Source organism: Vicugna pacos, chromosome 4 (genome assembly GCF_048564905.1).
Source record: "Vicugna pacos chromosome 4, VicPac4, whole genome shotgun sequence".
Classification (NCBI taxonomy): domain Eukaryota; kingdom Metazoa; phylum Chordata; class Mammalia; order Artiodactyla; family Camelidae; genus Vicugna; species Vicugna pacos.
In genome coordinates, this window is record NC_132990.1 from 48,542,817 (window position 1) to 48,563,189 (window position 20,373).

Genomic DNA, 20,373 nt, shown 5'->3' on the forward strand with positions numbered 1-20,373 from the left:
GTGAGGGTATAGCTCAGTGGTAGAGTGCACGCTTAGCATGCACTAGGTCCTGGGTTCAGTCCCCAGTACAATCAATCATTTGACCAATCAATAAAATTACCTCTCCCCAAAACAAAACAAAACCATACATAAATAAGTTAAAGAGAATATAAGTTTTATTATAATAATGTCGCTCAATTCCTTAAACTTCTTCTGAAATATATGCCAAAATCACACAGTGATCTGTCAGAAATAATTTCTAATAATCTTCAACTGACAATTCATGCTCTCTTTTAATATTTTTGTTTTTCAGTGCTCAATACTGTATTTATTAAACTAGTAAAAAGGCACTAAAAACCACTTTTCTTGAGCATTTAAACACTGATTACAAATCTGATTAATTCCCTTAATTTAAACTTTAGTTACACCTTTAGTATGACTTGGACACAGTATTAGTTGGACACATTAGTATTATTTGGACACACAAACACTAAAATAACAAATAAAATGTGAACTGTTGCTACAAAACGTATCATCACACCAATACTCAAAACTTACTCTGAATCATCAATATGATGACATTAATTCATTATTTTAAAACTTACTTTTATATTTTCTATTGTTGTTGTGCTTATTTTAGTTATTTCCTAGGAGTTCAAAAATATTTTGATTACTCCCAGGGTTTTAGTCATTAGACTCCCACTCCCCTCAAAAAAGAAAAAAAGATGATCATATCAGAATAGTCAAAGTTACAATTGATACTTGGTCAAGAACTAATATTTGGTTGCATGGCCCTAGAAAATTGGATCTTAAGCCATTTATCATTAATTAGATCGAGTCTTATTTTATAATAAAGTTTTACTTGTTTACATTATGAATATCTGGATTTCTATCTTTAATATGGATTTAAAAATTTTTTCAGCCTGGTTTGTTCTCCTCTCCAACCAACTTCTTTTTTAGGGGGCAGGGCAGAGGTAATTAGATTTATTTATTCATTTGTTCATTTATTCATTTATTTATTTTAATGAAAGTACTGGGGATTGAACCCAGGACCTCGTGCATACTAAGCACACACTCTACCACTGAGCTATATCCTTCCCCTTCCCAATCAACTTCTTATTTTGGAAAATTTCAAGCTCCTTGAAAAGTTGGAAAACAGAGACAGTGAATAAGCTGCGTACCTTTTACCTATGTTCACCAATTTTTGGTTCAGCATGCTCCTTCATGGACGTTTCTGAGAACGAAGCGGTAGCCCAGGCATGCACACTGAGCAGTGTTTCTGTCATTTTCCTTGTTTGGAGTGCTAACCTTCTAAAGGGAGTCAGAAATTATGTTAATTGTTCTGGGTGTTTTACTACTGCACCCCATAGACCTTATCTTTTGTAAGACCCTCAAGGCCTTTTTTTAAATGTACACACAAGTAAGTTTGGTTATATATTTCTATATTGTTGAACAAATTGTTTTGTTGCTTTTGCTACTCATTATTGAAGTTGTTGATACTGATGCTTGGAACAATTCCCAAATAGGTTTCTTGCTCATTTAATACAATGTTTTGTCACAGAGTGATTTGCCCCGGATCAAAACTGAAATTGATGCCTTGAAGAACCTAAGACATCAGCATATATGTCAACTCTACCATGTGCTAGAGACAGCCAACAAAATATTCATGGTTCTCGAGGTCAGTAGTATGCTTCAGAGACCTAAAGGTATTTGGTCACTGTCAGTCTGTTCGGGCTGCTCTAACAAATATCACAGACTGGGTAGCTAATGAACAACAAATTTATTTCTCACAGTCCTGGAAGCTGACAATTCCAAAATCAAGGCACCGGCATGGTTGGGTGAGGGCCCTCTTCCTTGTTCATAGCTGGTACTGTATCGCTGTGTCTTTACATAGTAGGAGGGACAAGGGGTCTCTTTAGAGCCTCGTATAAGAGTATTAATTCCATTCATGAGGTCTCCACATGCTTAGAAATGCCTATGTATATTTTATATATATCTATGTGTTTTTTAAATTTATCACTGTGTATGTGTAGCTTATTGGCTTCTGCACACAAATGGTCACATACTGTAATATTATTCTGTACCTGTTTTTCTCCCTCATTTAGTATTTTAGCTTGGAGACCATCTATGTACATTCATAGAGATTTCCAATGTTTTTGTTTCATTTTATTTTGTATTTATTTACTTGAAAATATAAAGTAGTCTGTTCTTTATGTAAAATTTATTGGCTAGCATCTAAAAAATTGGCTATTTAGGTATAATTTATATATGATAAAATAAATACATTAATTATATAGTTTTTGAAAGAGATATGTACCCATGTACTTCCCACTCTATTCAATGTCCAAAAGATTTCTATTACACCAGAAGGTTTTCTCCTGGCCCTTGAAAGTTAATCCCTGTAACCCCACCTCCCATTGCTCTTCTCAACAATTGCTGATCTGATTTTTATCACCATAGGTTAGTTTTATGTATTCTAGAATTTGATATAAATGGAATCATAAAGTGTGTACTCTTATTGGAGATTGTTTCATATCAGTTCATAAAGAGCTTCCTCTTTTTTTTTAGAATGGCTGCATAGAATGCCATTTTGTACCTGTGCAATGATTTATGTAGTGTGAGCACGTTTGGATTGTTTCCAGGGTTTTGCTGTTACAAGCAGTGCTACTGCACTGACTGATCTTGAATGTGCATAATTTTTGATGATGAGTAAGACTGTAGCTATAGGAACAGTTCCTAAGTGTGAACCTATGAGGTCAAAAGCTATCTACATCTATAATTTTAATTGATACTACTATGAAATGAAATTTTAAATGAAAATGCCAGTTTATAGAATAATGGAGCTGCTCTGGAGAAGAAGGGATAGAAAGCCTAGAGCTTTGTGCTCTAGTACCCGTTCTCTTGTAACCTCTGGGGAACTCTGTAGAGTTGAGGTCCTTCTAGTACAGACTTAAAATCACTGATCTTTGAACGGGGAAGCAATAATTGCTGCTGTTTTTTGTTTGTTTGTTTCTTTCAGGTAATTACACTAAGTGTGAGTGCACTAAGAGGAGAATGGGTTTTAATACTTTGCTATAAAAAATATAAAAACCCTGAATGAACTTAAAAATCACAGTGATGGTTCTACTTTTGCTTATTGGTAATAAAACTATTTGAAAGCAAGAGCTGTTCTCTTTCTTGGAATACTGTTGACTTGTTTGATCCTGAGAGTGTATTTTTGAATATGCCTTACTTAATACCCTTGCTTATAAAATATCTCTGAGTTAAGTATAATTTTTTTACTTCAAATTCCTCTGAAGTGATTTTTGTAAGAAGTAACAATATCTGTGTGACTCTGTTGCTCTTGAAGTATTGCCCTGGAGGAGAGCTGTTTGACTACATAATTTCCCAGGATCGCCTGTCGGAGAAGGAGACTCGAATTGTCTTCCGTCAGATACTATCTGCAGTTGCTTATGTGCACAGCCAGGGCTATGCTCACAGGGACCTCAAACCAGTAAGTGACTGTGTCACAGACGGTCACCTAAAAGTTTGACATCATTTACCTGTCATTACTAAGTTTTCAAATGTTCTTTCTCTTTAGAATCTATCTTGGATTTGCTTTTTTGTTGTTGTTCCACTCACAATGTATCACTTCTTTTTCCTCCTTTACTTTTGACTCCTGGTAGGCTCTTCTGGATGGACTTATTATTGGCATTCTATTTCTCTGTCAATTGTGTGTGACATTATAAATATCTTAGTAATCAGCTGCAGAATATAAACCTCAGGGGTTTATTTCTAGAAAAGAAGAATTCTGAGTATTTTCTTTGAGAATATTGCCATTGAGTATTTTACTTTCAATACTCTTTTCCTAACCCCATCTTCCTTTATTTTAATTCCATTATGCTTCAGAAAGGACCAGTTCAATGAAATGGACAGAATAGAAGGACAATAAAAATTTGATACTCTTAAGTCTGTAGGCTCTGACTAATATGCATGATGGTGAATGTGGATTTTAAGTTATTTCGTACCTAGGGTTAGGGACCTAGAATTGATCTAATAAGATATACCCAACCCTTTGGTTTGAGTCACTCTTCTGGTTCAAACTTGCCTTTGGCACACATTGTGTTTGCTTGTAGTTGAACCTCAGAGCACCAAGGAGAAAATGGTTTATGCTAATGTGCCTGGTTGGGGAGTGGGATAGTTACCAACATTCCTCTTCTCTTCCCTTCTATACTTCTTGTCATTTAATTTTTTTAAATGAGTTTCACTCTTGTAACCAGGCTGTTTAATATAAAAAAACCTTAAGATGATTTTAGAAATAGGTAGAGGGGGATTGTGACATAAGGAAGACAGTATATATTTATGTAAATATCTTTGTTTTTCCAGGAAAATTTGTTGTTTGATGAATATCATCAATTAAAGCTGATTGACTTTGGTCTCTGTGCAAAACCCAAGGTAAGTACAGAAATAAAAATGCATTTATTTCCTTTGTCAGTGCAACTCTTAGTGTGTTTATCTTGCACTGACGTCGACTTTATTGAGCCTGGTTGCGTCCATTGAGAAGAACGTTACATTTCATGCTTTTTATAAGTTCTCTAATTCTAATATGTAGCCAAGATTGAGAACCACTGCTCTAGATCCAGGGTTGGTCCTGCTGAAGACACCATGGATATGCTGTGAGAGAGTTTGCAGTGCCAAGGTGACATGAGGCCATCACACCATGAATGCTGAATCGACCATGTGTTTGCAGTTTGAGTGTGTTGTCACTAGATGAGGCCTTCATTCATTTAGACATGAGTGTTGGGAATTGAGTGGAAATCTATTCTTTATTATCCAAATGGTTTTATAACTAACAATTGATTACATTTCAGAGACAATCCCATCATAAAAGAAGAAGGAAAAAAATTGATATGCACTTTAAAATTTATGCTGATGTAGTTCCTCATTTGTACTCCATAATTAACTACTGGTGGTGTCCAGCATATCTTCTCTTTGAGGTGACTTTGAGCTTTCCTGTGTGGCTACCTGTTGGAGGCTTCCTCCTGGGTTTTCTAATGATGGTACTGAAAATCTCTAATGAGCTGTCTACACTCATTAAGAATGTTGAAATAGACCTGTCTCAGCCCTTTGGAGTCCCGTGGTTATTTCCTGCCCCAATCAGAATTAGCTGGGTGCAGAGGAGAGCAGACTTTGACCCTTTGGCTGAGTGATTCTGTCTGATTTTCCTCTCCTTCCCTTGGCTCTTCAGAGATTGCCAGTAGAGTCTTGTGTCTGGGAGCCAAATACTAGAAGGCATTTTTTTGATTGACAGAAATATAAAGATAAAGCATACTTTGAGCAGATAAACTGGTTTAAGTCATGTTCATCAGAGGAGGCAGTAGAGAGTGTTCATGACAGACTCTGTTAGCCTTTATTTGTGGGTGCTGCAGATTCGACCCACACAGGCATCATCTCAAAAAGCAGGGATTGGCTGGGAGAGGATGGCCTGAGCTTTCTGCTGAGGAGCTCACTGTTGGGCATGTTGTTGCAGTTGTAAATGAAATCTCACCATTTCACAAGTCATTTGCCAGTTGTATGTAAGGCAGTGGTATCATTTTTCATTATGTCTTCATGTTTCTGTGGGAGACCAGAGGAGGTTGAGCAGATTCTTTTTTTTTTTTTTTTTAGTTATTTATTTTTCTGTCGGGGAAGGTAATTAGGTATATTTATTTATTTATTTTTAGAGGAGGTACCGTACCAGGAATTGAATCCAGGACCTCATGCATGCTAAGCATATACTCTACCACTTGAGATATACCCTCCCCCCAGATTCTTCATTTGAACAGATCTGGAAGCTCAGGTCATGATTTGTTTCATAACTGAGTCTAGAAAACAGACTCCTGAGGCACTGGTCTGTGTAGCACATTGCTCTTTCCTCTAGGGAGAAAGAAACTTCTCTATGTGTAAAGATTTGATATTGGAGGTAGAGTCCAATAGAGAAATAATCTTTTCCTTGAGTACTTGGGAGTGGGAAGACATGGGTGCTTGGTTGTATGCTAAGCTGATTATTACGCAAATGGATGCCTAGGGAAGTATGAACCTGACTTTACTGAGCTAAAGGGAAAAGGATTTTGTTCGGGCCAGATTGTAGTAGCATTGTAAATCCAGGGGTGAGGAGGCCACACGTGCATGCATGCACATAGACAGAGGATTGAGTTCGCAAAAAAATGCTTATTATTTGGGGTGGTTCTTCTTCTAGTGTCTCTTTGCTTGTGCCGAAAGACTTTTATCAAGGGTTTAATTCTTTTAAGGGCTGTAATTAATAGGTGTTTCATTTGTATCTTATTGGCAGGGTAACAAGGATTACCATCTACAAACATGCTGTGGGAGTCTTGCTTATGCAGCACCTGAATTAATACAAGGCAAATCATATCTGGGATCAGAGGTAATTATTCATTGGTTAATTCAATATATAATCAATATACATTTATTGGTGACCTGTAGTGAATCAGGCACTGTGCATTAAGGATATAATGAGGTCAGAAATAAACTTGTTAATCAAAGAGTTGTCTATTCAGAAAGTGAGATTTGTAAAGTAAAAAGTGAAATGAACAACTTGCAATAAATATAATAATACATAGTATACTTATGAAACAGGGATGTATTTCTGGTGTCCTTGTTGTGGTTGCTTTTGTGTTTAGCAATGCCATAGTTTAGACTGGTTAGTCTAGCCAGGTGGAGTGTGAGGCCAGGATTAAAGCCTCAGTTTTCAGAGATGCTGGTTAGCACAGAGAAAACCTTTACTTCGTCCACAGCTAACTCTCTGAGGCCAGCAGTCCGGTGTTCACAGGCCCAGTGCCTGCTTTACTGCTAGCTCTCACAAGCTAGTCTGCCCCTTCCAATCTCTGGAGTACTATTTTTGCTGACATTAGTATCATAAAATAAAAAAGGTTTGAAAAAAAATAATAAAAAAGGTTTGGTTGTCAAAAGCTATGGAAATGCTGGGTTGAACAGTTTTCTTTAGTTCAGGACGTCTCCAAATCTTAGCATGTTCCTGTGGTCCTTTGGGTGGAGAATATCACAGGTGGCAACTGGTCTAGATTTTACACACCTACGGAATCCATTTTTTATGTGGAGCATCTTTTGGGACTAGTGCTACGTGGGAAAAACTTTTGAGATATGCTGGTTTACTTCATTTATAACATGAAAACATGGGTGCTAACTTGTTTTAGGTGACCTTTTATTTGGATATAATCTCAAACTTAGAGAATAGTCGGAGATATGGAACAAGGAACTTCTGTATATATTTAGCTAAATTCACAGTTGTTTGCATTTTTACCTATTTGCTTTCTCATTCTCTATGTTTATATATGTGTATTGCTTTTTTAATCGATTGAGAGTAAGTTGGAGACGTCGTACATACCCTTTATCATTAAATACTATGTATGTATTTCCTAAAAACAAAGACTCTCTCTTTTATAAGCGAATTTTAGTTATCAAAATCAAGAGAATTTAACATTGATATTATTTAATCCACAATTCATATTCTGATGGTATTAATTGTACCAATAATGTCCTTTATAGCTATGTTTTGCCTCCAGTCCAGGATTCCATTAGGATCATGCACTGCATTGTCGTGTTTCTTTAGTCTTTAATCTGAAAGAGTTCCTTGGGCTCATTTTATCTTCAAGACCCTGAAGTTTTTGAGGAAGCCAGTTATTTTGAACAATGTCCTTCAATTTGAGTTTATCTGATATTTCTTGTGGTTAGTTTCAGGTTATGCATTTTTGGCAAAGATACCACAGAGGTAATATTGTGGCCTCTTCAGTGCATCATAGGAAAGGGAACAAACTTTTACTGAGTGTTTATCATAATTGTAGACTCATGCTAGATCCTTTCTTTTCCCTTTCAATTGTGGTAAAATACACATAACATAAAATTCACCATCTTAACCTTTTTTATGTGTATAGTTCCAATCTGAACCATTTTTAAATGTGCAGTTCAGTAGTGCTATGTACATTCATGTTGTTGGGCAACCAATCTCCAGAGCTCTTTTAATCTTGCAAAACTGAAATTCTGTAACCATTAAACAGTAACTCTCCATGCCCTGCTCCATGGACCCCTAGCAACTATTCTTCTTTCTGTCTCTTTGAGTTTGGCTATTCTAGGTACCTTGTATAGTGGAATTACACTTTTTTTTTTTGGTGACTGACTTATTTCACTTAGTGTAGTATCTCCAAGCTTAATCCATGTTGTAGCATGTATCAGGATTTCCTTCCTTTTGAAGCCTGAATAATATACCAATGTATGTATGTACCACATTTTGTTTATCCATTCATCCAAGGAGAGACACTCAATTACTTCCACCTTTTGGTTACTATGAATAATGCTGATGGGACCAAATACCTCTTTGAGACCTTACTTTCAGTTCTTTTGGATATGTACACCACTGTGAAATTGCTGGATCATATGGTAATTCTATTTTAATTTTTTGAGGAACTGCCATACGGTTTTCTGTAGTGGCAGCAACATTTTACATTTCTGCAGCAGTGCACAAGGGTTCCACATGCTAGATCGTTTTTATAATTTTCACTTAAGCCCCACAAAATTCCTTTGGAATGAATACTGTTACTCTATTTCATAAGATAAAGAAAATGAAATTGAGACTCAGAAATTAAATGCCTTTGCAGGGTCACAGCTGGGAACTATAGGTCAAGATTTGAACTCAGTGAGGCTTTACCACACACCTGAACTCTTTCCTCTATTTCAGCCAGTCTTCTAGAAGGAGTGGTAATCATATGCCTAATGCTCACAAGGTTCTTAGAGTTCTGATGATGAGGCCCTGCTGGTTTGAATACATGATTTGTCTGAGCCCGTGGTGGCTGCCATCTTGCGTCGCTGTCGCTCTAGAACAGTTTCTTAAGGACAACATACCAAGGAGTTGTCTGAGGCCCTTGTTAAAATATGCAGAGTTCGGGGCTGTATGTTTAGATATTTTGGTTTTGTTTTCTAAGGTAGAGCTTTTAGGAATCTTCATTCTAAAATAAGTACTTTAGGTTATTCTCTTGCTCGTGGTTCAGATCATGCTTGTTTTGGAACTTTTTTTTTTTCTCTTTAATGGAGATACTAGGACCTTGCTAAGCAATGCTCTACCACTGAGCTATACCCACTCCCCCCAGATCATGCTTTAAGGAATGTTCCATGGTAAACATCTCTAATTCCTTCTGTAATTTTTCAGAGGAAGTGATTTCAAGCCTCCCCTTCCTCCCCAATTAATTTTCCCTCATTTGGCAATTGGTAGTTATAGATTTACTTGCATTTGCTTTGGTTTATGATTTCAGTTGATTAATTTATTCTTATATCCATTTCAAACAGTGAAGTGAAAGTGCTTTGATGCGTTAAATGAAGAATGCTTTTTCTGCTTTTCTTTCTCTAGTAGCTTTGGTAGATTTCTATTGGGATGTTACTATTATTTTCTTCATCTTTTCCTTTAACCTCAGACATAATCTCTCTGTTGACCTCTTCTTAAGGCGTTTGATGAGGCCGTATTAGCCCACTCTTTCCTGTGTAGCCTCTTTGAATAGAACCCTGGTCAGCAGTGCCATGCCATCAAGATTCAATTTATAGATGTATTTGACATCTTTCAGGCATAAATATCTAATTTCTGACCTCCTGCAAGTTGGAAGAAAATCAGATGTTTGCTTGAAAGTAAGTTCATTTGGGGCATCCTAGCTGAGTCCTAATTTGATGTGATTTGGTAGGCAGGACTAGATGTGAGATTTGCGTTATTTAGTATACGTACTACCTAGTTGTATGATGATGCTGGAGTTATTTTAACTCTGTTTCTCCCCTCTTGCTCCCTCCTCTCGTTTTTTTTTTTTTTTTAAGATGCTGCCCTTTTTACCTCTTAAAATTTTCCTAAGGCTCAGATGAAGGTGGGAACTGTGACTTCTCAGCCATTGGTGGCATCATTATTGACTAAGGCCAAACACTGCTTGAATAAGTAGTTAGTGCTTAGGACTCATGGGGCACATGGATATCTTATATAAAGGTTAAGCTCCTTTCTGGGATTTTGAGATTTGTAGGACTGTTTGTGCTGGCAGGCTAATTTCTAGCTTTGATCCCTGAAAAGTCAATTGTTGAACTTTATTAAGGTTTCTCTACATAGAGAGAACTTTAAAGTGCAGCTCAGTCACATTTTCAGATTATCAGTAGTAAATTTTAAGACTTGTTTTGACAGCCTCATGCATGTTTACATAATCCTTATATGTAATAAACCCTCAGTAGCACTGTAGATTTGTCTTTCAGAATCAGAGACCCAGCCTCATCTTCTTCCTTACCATGCTCAATCTAGGCCTGCTAACTGGAAACTTTTTTTCAATTTTATTTACTCAGGACCTCATGAATACTAAGCTTGTGCTCCACCACTGAGCTATCCCCTCCCTCCTGGAAATTATTTTCTATTAAGCATTAGAGTCCAGCATTAGAGGAAAGTGCACTGAACTGGAAGTCAAGAGACCTACCTGGGTGGCCTGCCATTGACTGGGTGACTTTGGACAAGCTTTCCTTTCTGGGCTTCAGACTGTAGAATGAGCAGGTTTAATTAGATGACCCCTGAGTTCTTTTCCCGCTCTGTGAGGATTCTGTGATCTATTATGTGTACTGCCATTTTGAAATGCATTCTGAATTTTTTGGAATTATTTTTTTCTTCCTTTCAGGCAGATGTTTGGAGCATGGGCATACTCTTATATGTACTTATGTGTGGCTTTTTACCATTTGATGATGATAATGTCATGGCTTTGTACAAGAAGATTATGGTGAGTTTCATAAGGCATATGATTTCATTGTAAAAGTTTTCTTTCACTGCAAACTATATGCTTCTGTTTATAAAAGTACAGAACAGGTAGAAGTAATGTATGCTGTTAGAAGTCAGGATAGTGGTTACTCTTTGGAGGTGCCACTGGGAAAGGGACATGAAGGGCTTCTGTTTGGTTTTTGATCTGGGTGCTGATAATACTTGTGTATTCAATTTTTGAAAACTTATCAAGATACACCCTTATGATATGTGTACTCTTCTATATATTATACATCTTTAGTAGAAAGCTTAACAAAACAAAAACAAATGGATAAGTAAACATGTAAGCTGATTTTCCTGGTATAGTTTTTGTTTTGTATCCTGAAATGATACCTTAGTAAGTTGCTGTGTTAAATCACATTTTTCTGTTGAGTTATGTTAAAATAAGAGAAACTTTCTTTTTGATGATAGAATTTGGCTTTAAGGTATAATAAAAGCACAGTTAAGAGTACTATAAGCTTTGTTAAAATCATGTATGTTAAGAGACAGAAAGTAGATGTGTGGGTGTGGGGTCGGGGGTCGAGGGTGGAGTGGCAGTGGGGAGTGACTGCTAATGGATATGGGGTTTCTTTCTGTGTTGATGAAGACATTCTGGAATTAGACAGTGGTGATGGTTGTACAACTTTGTAAATATACTAAAGACCACTGAATTGTACACTTTCAAAGTGTGAATTCTATGTTATAGGAGCTATATTGAATTAAAAAGCCCAAAAATCATGTATAGCAAGGAAAATAGCAAAATTCTTTTTAAAGAGTTAATACTCGGAGCAAGCTAGCAAAATAAGATAAGTGAAGAAGAAAGAGCACCATATTGTGTCCATAGCAAATCAGGGTCAGACCTGCAGAGCAACTTCTCTGAATGCAGCTTAGATTCAGTTCTGTTTAACAAATATTTCTTGAAGGTCTTTGTATGAGCTGTTGAAAGATATGAACAAAGATCTATGAAACTTGATCACTGTCCACCAGGGCCAGGTTCCTTGTTGGAGACAGATATAAGGCTATCTGAAAAGAGGAAAGGGTGAGGGATGCCAAATTATAAGAGAGGTATAAATGAAGTTAATAGAGGAGTGGGTGTGGGATTTGGGAGAACATCTTAGAGGAAGTAAGGTTTGAGCTGGACTTTAAAGAAGGTTAGAAGTGCTTCAGAAAGGGATGTGAGAGAGAGAATATCTGGTAGACAGTATCAACAAAGGTATAAGATGGGAGAAATGGTTAGAAGTTTTATGTGGCCGTACTGTGAAGTCTCTAACACCCTTTAGGTAGGGAGACCACCTAAATCAACTCTCATTTCTGGGAAGTAGCATACAGAGTTGAAAGTGGTGAAACCAGTTGGCTTGTTGCCTGCTGTATAAAACAACCAAGTCTAAGGGCAGTGAGTTCAACCTTCACTTGTTTTATCTATTTGACTTAATCGTTTTTCCTATATCCCACCCTGGAAAAACTTTTAAAAGCAATGCCAAAACTACAAGAGTAGTTTTGGTAAGTGATGGAATGGTAATAGTTCTAATTCCTTGAAGGCCAAAGAGCTCTATTCTGCAGAATCAAAGAGAAGTCATGGTAGCAGTAGCTGTTGCCATTGCTTTGGGGAACTGTGAACGCATGTGCTTCTCCTTGGGGAGGGGAGATGGATGGGGTAGTGGCCTGGAGGCTGGCCTCCTGGAGCCTGCTGGGGTAGCCAAGATAGTCTGTATTTCCCCCACTCCTGCTCCCGAAGCTTCCCTTAACTTTGAGAGTAGTAGTTGTTGCCTTGGCTCTGCTTGCTGCCTGTGACAGCAGTTCTTGACCTCAAAGAGCCACACCCCACTGTGTCAACAGCACGATACAGGGAGAGTAGTGTTAGGATTGCTTTGTAGCTTCAGCTTTAGTGAACAGATGTGGAGTGGGAAGGAGGCTTGGTCATTGGGCAACTCAGTAACAATTTTCCAGTTATACTTTCAAAAAATACTGGGTTGGCTTTTTGAGTTATTCCCTCTTTTTGCTACTCTTTCTGTAAAGCAGAGCTCTGTTCTTTGTCCTGAAAATAACTTTATTATTATAAGCTACGTTATGTTTTACCACATACTCTTTTTTAGGGGAGCAGGGGGAACTCGATGCCAAAGAAATAAACTGACAGACAAACTTCTCCAAAGATGAACTAGAATTGGATCTACTAGGTGTTATAGTGTGAAATTTTATACCTTTCAGAATTCTAGAAAGACAATGTGGGGCACACAGCCAGAATTCTACTGTTGGAAAGGGTCTTACAAATCATGTTTTCTCATCTCTGCTTCTTGTTTCATGTTTAAATTTTCACTAAAATATCTATTTCCTTGGCTTTATCCAAGTAATCTCTCTCAGGGTGGGGAAAGTCTTAGCTAATGGACTTAGAGCAGTGGTTTACAAAACTGGCAGCATATTAGCATCGCTTGAGGTGCTTTAAAAAAAACTCCAGAGCAATTAAATGAGAATCTCATTGGTATTTTAAAAATCCAGGATCTCCACTTTCTATCTGTGGACTTAGCCTCTCTGTGTGTCAGCTTCCTGTCTGTAAAATGGGTGATGATATTCACAATTTAGGATTGTTAGGATTAAATGAGTTAGTCAATAGAAAGCATTTAGCGTAGTGCTCAATAAATGCTAGCTCTTACTGACATACATTTCTAAATTTGGTTTGCCAATATTTTGTCCAGGACTTAAAATTTGTTCTGAGATTAATATGTAGTTTCCCTTTCTGGAGCTATTTTATTTGTTTGGTTTTGGTTTCAATATTTTACTAGCCACATAAAGTTAGTTGGGGAGTATTCTTCCTTTTACTTTTTTTGGGGGGGGCAGTTTAACATTGGAATTTTTAGTTCCTTGGAGTTATGGAATATGCTTGAAAGTCCATCTCCACCAGTTACTTCTTTATGGGAAGGTTTTAAAATACTGCATAAGTCAGATCACATCACTTTATTGGAATCTCTCCAGTGGCTTCTTTCCCATCTCGCTCCAGTACAACAAGACAGAGTTCGCCCTGTGGGCTGTAGGCTTTATCCCAGGTGAGCTGGTCTCCCATTGTCTCGATGCCCTGTCCCTTACTACTCCCCCTCCTTACTTGCTCCGTTCTCTTGTACTCCTTGTTGTGTCCCCTACCCTTCCTTTCTTGAACATGCCAAGCATGCATCTGCCCCAAGACATTTGTACCTACTCTTTCATCTGAAGTGTTTTTTTCCCAGGTATATGCTTTGTCTTCTCCTTTTCTTTAGATCTCTATTTAGATGTTCTCTAATTAGAAAGGCAGCAGTTCATTTGTTTGTTCCTTCGTTAGTTTGATCATTTGTTCATTTAGTCATTCATTCAGTGTTCTTTCAATTGGGAAGCAGTTAAATATTTATTGAGCACCTATTCTTTGCTACGTTCTAGATGCTTGGGATATATCAGTGAATAAAACAGGTGGACGATCCCTGCCCTCATGGAGTTTATATTTTAGTGGCAGGGAAAAAAACAGTGGTAGTAGTACAAAAAGATAATAAACATAATAAATAAGTAAATTATATTAAAAGATGATACTTGCTTTAGAAAAAAAGAAAAAAATTGAGCAGGGTAAAGAGGAATCAGGAGAACAGACTGAGGGGATGTGAAGGGAATAGGAGGGCTGGTTGCATTATTAAATATTAAATATGGTGGTCAGAGTAAACTTCACAGAGGTGAGATTTGAGCAAGACTTGAAGGAGGTGAGACTGTTAGTCAAGTGACTATCAATGCAGAGAGTATTTCAGGCAGAGGAGACAGAGCAAAGGCCAGTAGTTAGAAGCATGCCTGGTATAGGCAAGGGAGGGCAGGGGGCTGGTGCCACTAGAATGGAGCAAATGAGCAGAGTTGTAGAAAACAAAGTCTCAGGCAACAGAGCTCCAACTGTCTTGGGCTCCGTAGGCTGTGATAAGGATTTTGGCTTTTTCTCTAAGTGAAATGGGGAGCCACTTGAGAGTTTTGAGCAGAACAGAGACATGGTCTGGTTTAGGTTTTCTCAGGACCATAGTGGCTACTGTGTGGAGATAGGCTACAGGGAGCAAAGAGGAGAACCAGGGAGACTGATGGGGAGGATACTGTAGTAATTTTCAGAGAAGAGATGGTTGCCACTGAGGTAGTGAGAAGTGCTTAGATTCTGGGTATCTTTTTTTTTAAAATTATTTTTAAATTAGCATAGAGTAAAATAAATTCTTTTATGTGTACAGGTCTCCAGATTTTAACACACATATAGATTGACGTAGCCACCACCAGCATAGTCAGGATGTATGTTTGAACTAATCCGTTGTCTTTTGAAGGTATAGCTAACGTAGTATGCTGATAGTTGGGATGAAGGGAGTAACCTAAGCAACTGGAAAGCTGGAACTGCCGACAGCTGAGCTGGGTAAGATTCCTGGTAGAGCAGGGACGATAAGGAGTCTGATTTTGAGCATAAAGAATGTGTCTATTTTGTCTAATTTTTCAAATTTCTTGGCATTAAGTTGTCTGTTTACCCAGTGACAATGTGTATACCAGATTTTTATGTTATATTTTTCAGATTAGTCTCTCTCTACATAAAGAACCTTATATTTTATCTTTTTATGCTATCCCCTTCTCAGTTTTTTCACACAGATGGTAGCATACCATGAACCTTCTTCTGCATCTTATCTTCTTCTCTCGACAGTATGTCTTGGAAATCGAACCATTTCTTACTGGCTCAGAACCTTTTCATAGAATTCAGTGCCCAGTATTGCTGTGGATACATGTACCTTAATCGATTTAACCAGTCCTGTTAATGGACATTTAAGTAATTTCCAAGTGGTCATTTTGTACATTGTGAATATATCTGTAAGAAAGTTCCTAGAAGAGTTATTGGATCAAAGGGTATGTGAATTAGTAATTTTATTAGATATTACCAAATTGCTTCCTAGCAAAGTTCTATCAGTTTACACAACTGGATGTAATAGGATGAAAATAGCTGTTTTTCCATAATCACATCAATACAGTATATCACCTTTCTTGATATTTATGTTATTATGTTAAGATTTTTTTGTTATGCAGGAATTTTTAATTTTTATTTAGTCAAATTTATCAGTCTTTCATTGTTGTATTCGGAAAGACTTTCCTAACTAGATTATTTTTTAAATGCCCATTTTTTCTTCTAGTATTCTTATGTTTTCATTTTTTTAAAATGTTTAAATACTTGATTCACCTGAAATTTGCTTTTGAGTGGTTTCTTGCCTTTAAACATCAGTAAAAAGTTGTAGAGATTTGTTTTCATATTCTAGATTCTTGTTTTTAAAAATCTTGTAATTGTGATGGCAACTTAGCCATATGTACTTAGATTTGAGTTTCATTGTTAAGAATAATGTATGTAAATGTATTTCAAATCGACTTGATAATTTCAAGTTTTGAGACCACTTGTTAGTCTGATTAGGTCTTTTTTTAACATTGTATTTTGGCTAATGGGCTCACACTAAGATTAGAGGTGTCAGCTCTGTTGTTGTTTGCTTGTGCTTGTATTTATTGTCTTACCTTTAATCTGTGGCTTCTTTGCAAGAATCTTTTAAAACCACCTGGCTATTTTGTAAGGATTTAGTTTAGTTAAGCCAGAGAGTATAATTTGTAAATCCATTTATCTGGGCTCAGGTAAAGCCTTCACAATATACAGAGGGTGGTGCAAGTTGGAGCCACTGTTGTCTGTCATGTGTCACTGTCACAGTCAGGGAAGAATTACCTCATGCTACCTCATACTGTAGTTTACATAGAGACTAATGAAGGTCCCAGTGCCAGTCCACATACTAAATATTAATAATGCTTAATTTCCATCTTATTTTTTAGAAAAAATATAAATGGAAGTCCTAATGTATTCATTCCACACCCTAGTGTATCTTCTTATATACCCGCTGGGGTGCACATGTCCCACCTTTGAAGATAGCCAACCAAGAAGTATGAATAGTGAACTCTGCATATTCTTTAGGTAGTCTCTCAATGTAATCCTTCTCAGCCGAGTTATTGAGTATCAGTATATTAGGGATTGTTCTCCTTAGAAATTTCCTGAAGTTATGGCTGTGCTGAATAAGAACAAAAGCAGCTGTCAGTATAACTGGTGCTGGAATTGACATCCTTCTGTGAACATTGAGCCTTCAAAGGATACTTGACTTCTCGGTGATGAGTATTTGGGAATTGCAGTAAGACATTATGCTGTAAAGGATGACTGTTAATAATTTTATCCAAGAAGAATTTCGAGTAATCGCCTTGACCACGTAAAGTCTTAATAAAGGTATCTGAGATTGAGCAGTCTACCTTCCATATGCCCCACAGATATACACCTATTAAAGCAGAATGAGGTACTGTTTGGATTTACTAACTATAAACTTTGATTTTAGAATAATTATATCTCTTCTTTACAGCAATGCTTATACAGAGCTATAATCCTTGATTTATGATGTTAAAATGATGTAATTCACATGCAAGAAGAATACTTGGCAGGAGTGCATGCATTCAGCTCTTCCAAGTCATAGCGAGGCATTAGGGGCAAGTTAAACAGAAGAGTAAGTGGGCGGGGGGGGGTTAGGGACAGGACAGATCTTTGTTTTATCCTACTGGAAAGTACTAGTTGATCTGTCAAGAATTCATTCCTACTAACCTGACTCTTGAGTAAGTAGCATAATGTACAATTCTATGGGTGTGTGAATAGCTAAGAGTCTGTGCTGCAGCTTAACTTACTCCTTTCCAGAGTGCTAAAAAGGCAAGAAGTTAGTTAGTTTTAACTACTATGCTATAGAGCATCCCAAAGAAATGAACACTTTGTCCTGTGTATTATAATCTGTGTATTTGCATTTTTCTCTGTTTTTTTTCTAGTACTTTTTATGTTTTTAAAATACTAGTTCTTTGATCTACCAGAAATTAATATTGGTATAAGAAGTGCCAGCTTCTTTTTAAATACAGTTTTTACTTTAAACTAGTTTAAGATTTACAGAGAAGTTGCAAAGATGGTATAAAGAGTTCCCATTTATCCTTTACCCAGTCCTCTCTATTATTAGTTGATATGACAACTAAATATAATATCTGTGATAGTTCCTAGGGATCCAGTTTTAAAAAAAAAAAACAGTTATTTATTGCCCTAGAGCTGTTTATTCAATAATCTATCATTTTCCCATTGATTTGAAATGATGATTTTATTGTATATTAGATTCCTACATTTACATATTTCTTCTATGGGGCTGTTTATTTCATTGTATTTGTTTATTTTTTGTCTATGCTTGTCTTACATGTAATTGTTTTAATTACTGGGTTTTTATAATACCATTTATTTAATATCTAGTAGAATTAGCTTCCTCTTATTCTCTTTTTCCCTTAGAATTTTCCTGGCTCTTCTTCTGTGATTATTTTTCCTTCATGTACTTTTTAAATTATATGCTTAGAAAGCTAATGGGTCCATAATTTGATGGGATAAAGTTTATTTTATTTTAAAAAGGAATGATTTGGTAATATATCTGTAATATTAATAATGGTGAATGAATGAGCCAGAATTGGAGACCTGGCCTTAGGTGTTCTTTTGTGTTGTATGAAATTTCAGTCCCCCAACCCTAAAAAAAAAAAAGAAAGAAAAGAAAAAATTTAGGGGGAGGGTATAGCTCAGTGGTAGAGTGCATGCCTAGCATGCATGAGGTCTGGGTTCATTCCCTGGTACCTCCACCAAAAGAAATAAATAGATAAACCTAATTACCTCCCCCCTTTAAAAAAAAATGAAATTACAATCCCTTCAAGGACTCTGTATCCTCATAGCATAGAAACACAGTTTGGTTTACGACTTGATCACCTTTTTATTTCTTAACTCTTTGTGTGTTTGTGAGTCTTAATAGTGCTTTCTTTTTCTTTTGGAAAACATTTTTGTTAACTTATAGTACATCTTTATAACAGAATATTCTCCAATCATAAAAACGAATGAGGAGGCTCTTTAAATACTGATATGGAATGCTATCTAAGATATATTGTTAAAGGGAAAAGCAAGGTGTAGAACAGTATACTGTCATGTTTGTAAAAATAAAGAAGAGAGAGATATGTTTATATTATTTGCTCACATATGAAGGAAGTTATAAGAAGCTGCCAGTTGCTTCTCCTTCTGGGGAGGAAACTTGGGAGAGGGAAGGAAGGAAGAATTTTCATTCTGTGCTCCTTTGTACCTCTTACGTTTTGAATCATGTAAAGGTTTTACTTCTTGCCTAATTGCTCAGGCTAGGACTTCCAATACTATGTTGAATAGAAGTGGTAAAAGTGGGCAGTCTTGTCTTTTCTTGATCTTAGAGGAAAAGCTTTGTCTTCTACCATTGAATGTGACATTAGCTGTGGATTTTTCATATGTGGCTTTTATTATGTTGAGGTAGTTTTCTCCTATTCCTAGTTTTGTTGAATATTTTTATCATGAAAGGGTGTTAAATTTTTTCAGATTTGTTTTCTGCATTGATTGATGTGATCATGTGGTTTTCTCCTTCATTCTGTTAATACGGTGTATCACATATATTGGTTTGTGTATGTTGAGCCATCCTTGCATTTCAGGAATAAATCCTACTTGGTCATGTTGTATACTTCTTTTAATATGCTGTTGAATTTGGTTTACTAGTAATATTAAAAAATAAATAAAATGTTTAAAAAAATTTTGAACTGCAAAAACTGATGTGGAAAGTGGGGGAGGTGCCTTCTGAAAGCTGGGTCTGAGTCTCTGTAGGTTTAAAGAATTAGAGTTCTGTGCTAATTTGAGTTGTGCTGAAGTATCCTCTGCCTAGAGCATCTGCATCAGTCTTTTTTTGTTGAATTTTTTTGCTTTTTCCCCACTCCCATTTTTTTGTTTCCTTCAAGGAGATAGCATTCTGAGGTATGTATGTTTCATATTTTTGTGACCCTTGCACATGGTTGCTCAGAAAAAATAAAATATTTCTTGGCATGCTTATTCTTACTCTGTTATAAAAGCAATGCTTCACATTCCTGAGTTTTTCTTATTTGCCAGACACTGCTCTGAGTGAAGTAGTTGCTATTATTGTTCTCCTCTTATAGATGATGAAACTAAGGGGCAGAGACCTTAAATAATTATTCAGGGTTTTAAAGCTAGTAAGTAGCAGAGCTGGGATTTGAACCCAGCTAGTCAAGCTTCAGAACCCATTTTCATAGCCACCATGAGATATTGTTTCTTAACCCTGTAGTTGCTAGTCTCAAGAGAGTCATAGACTCTAGAGGAGAAAGTGATCCCCATCCCTAGCTTCTTTGTGCCCATTCACTTGGGAATGTTCCTAGACATTCCAACTTTTCATATTTAGCAGGACTAACTATGTTTACCAGTTCTCCTAATTCGTATTAGGTATTGTGCCTCAGCTTTTCTACTCACTTTAGGTGTCACCCCTGGTAGTCCAACTTACTGATCCTTATTTTCTTTATCAGTAGTGTTAGAGCATTGCAGTAATCAGTAATTTCCAAGGTCCGTTCCAGCTCTGAGTAGCTTTAAGTTCTCTGATTTCTGTTTATTCACATTTAGTTTCCCTTATTTGTTTCAGCCTAGTATTCTCCTCTGTTAATATATTGAATCTTCATTCTGATCTCATGTAATATTAGCTGTCCTT

At 36.6% G+C, this 20,373-nt stretch overlaps 1 protein-coding gene and 1 non-coding gene across 3 annotated transcripts in view; one reads left to right on the forward strand and one right to left on the reverse strand.

Moving 5' to 3' along the window:
- The window catches only part of MELK (maternal embryonic leucine zipper kinase), a 71,554-nt gene that overhangs the window by 7,696 nt on the left and 43,485 nt on the right, over window positions 1-20,373 (forward strand). For both annotated transcript variants that reach the window (XM_072959741.1, XM_006204099.3), the window contains exons 4-8: window positions 1,541-1,657; window positions 3,329-3,472; window positions 4,345-4,413; window positions 6,290-6,382; window positions 10,656-10,754. In XM_072959741.1, coding sequence (XP_072815842.1) covers window positions 1,541-1,657; window positions 3,329-3,472; window positions 4,345-4,413; window positions 6,290-6,382; window positions 10,656-10,754 — 522 coding nt within the window. The remainder of the gene's footprint in view (window positions 1-1,540; window positions 1,658-3,328; window positions 3,473-4,344; window positions 4,414-6,289; window positions 6,383-10,655; window positions 10,755-20,373) is intronic.
- TRNAT-AGU (transfer RNA threonine (anticodon AGU)) lies at window positions 1,005-1,077 on the reverse strand. The gene has a single exon. It is a non-coding gene; the product is annotated as a tRNA-Thr (tRNA).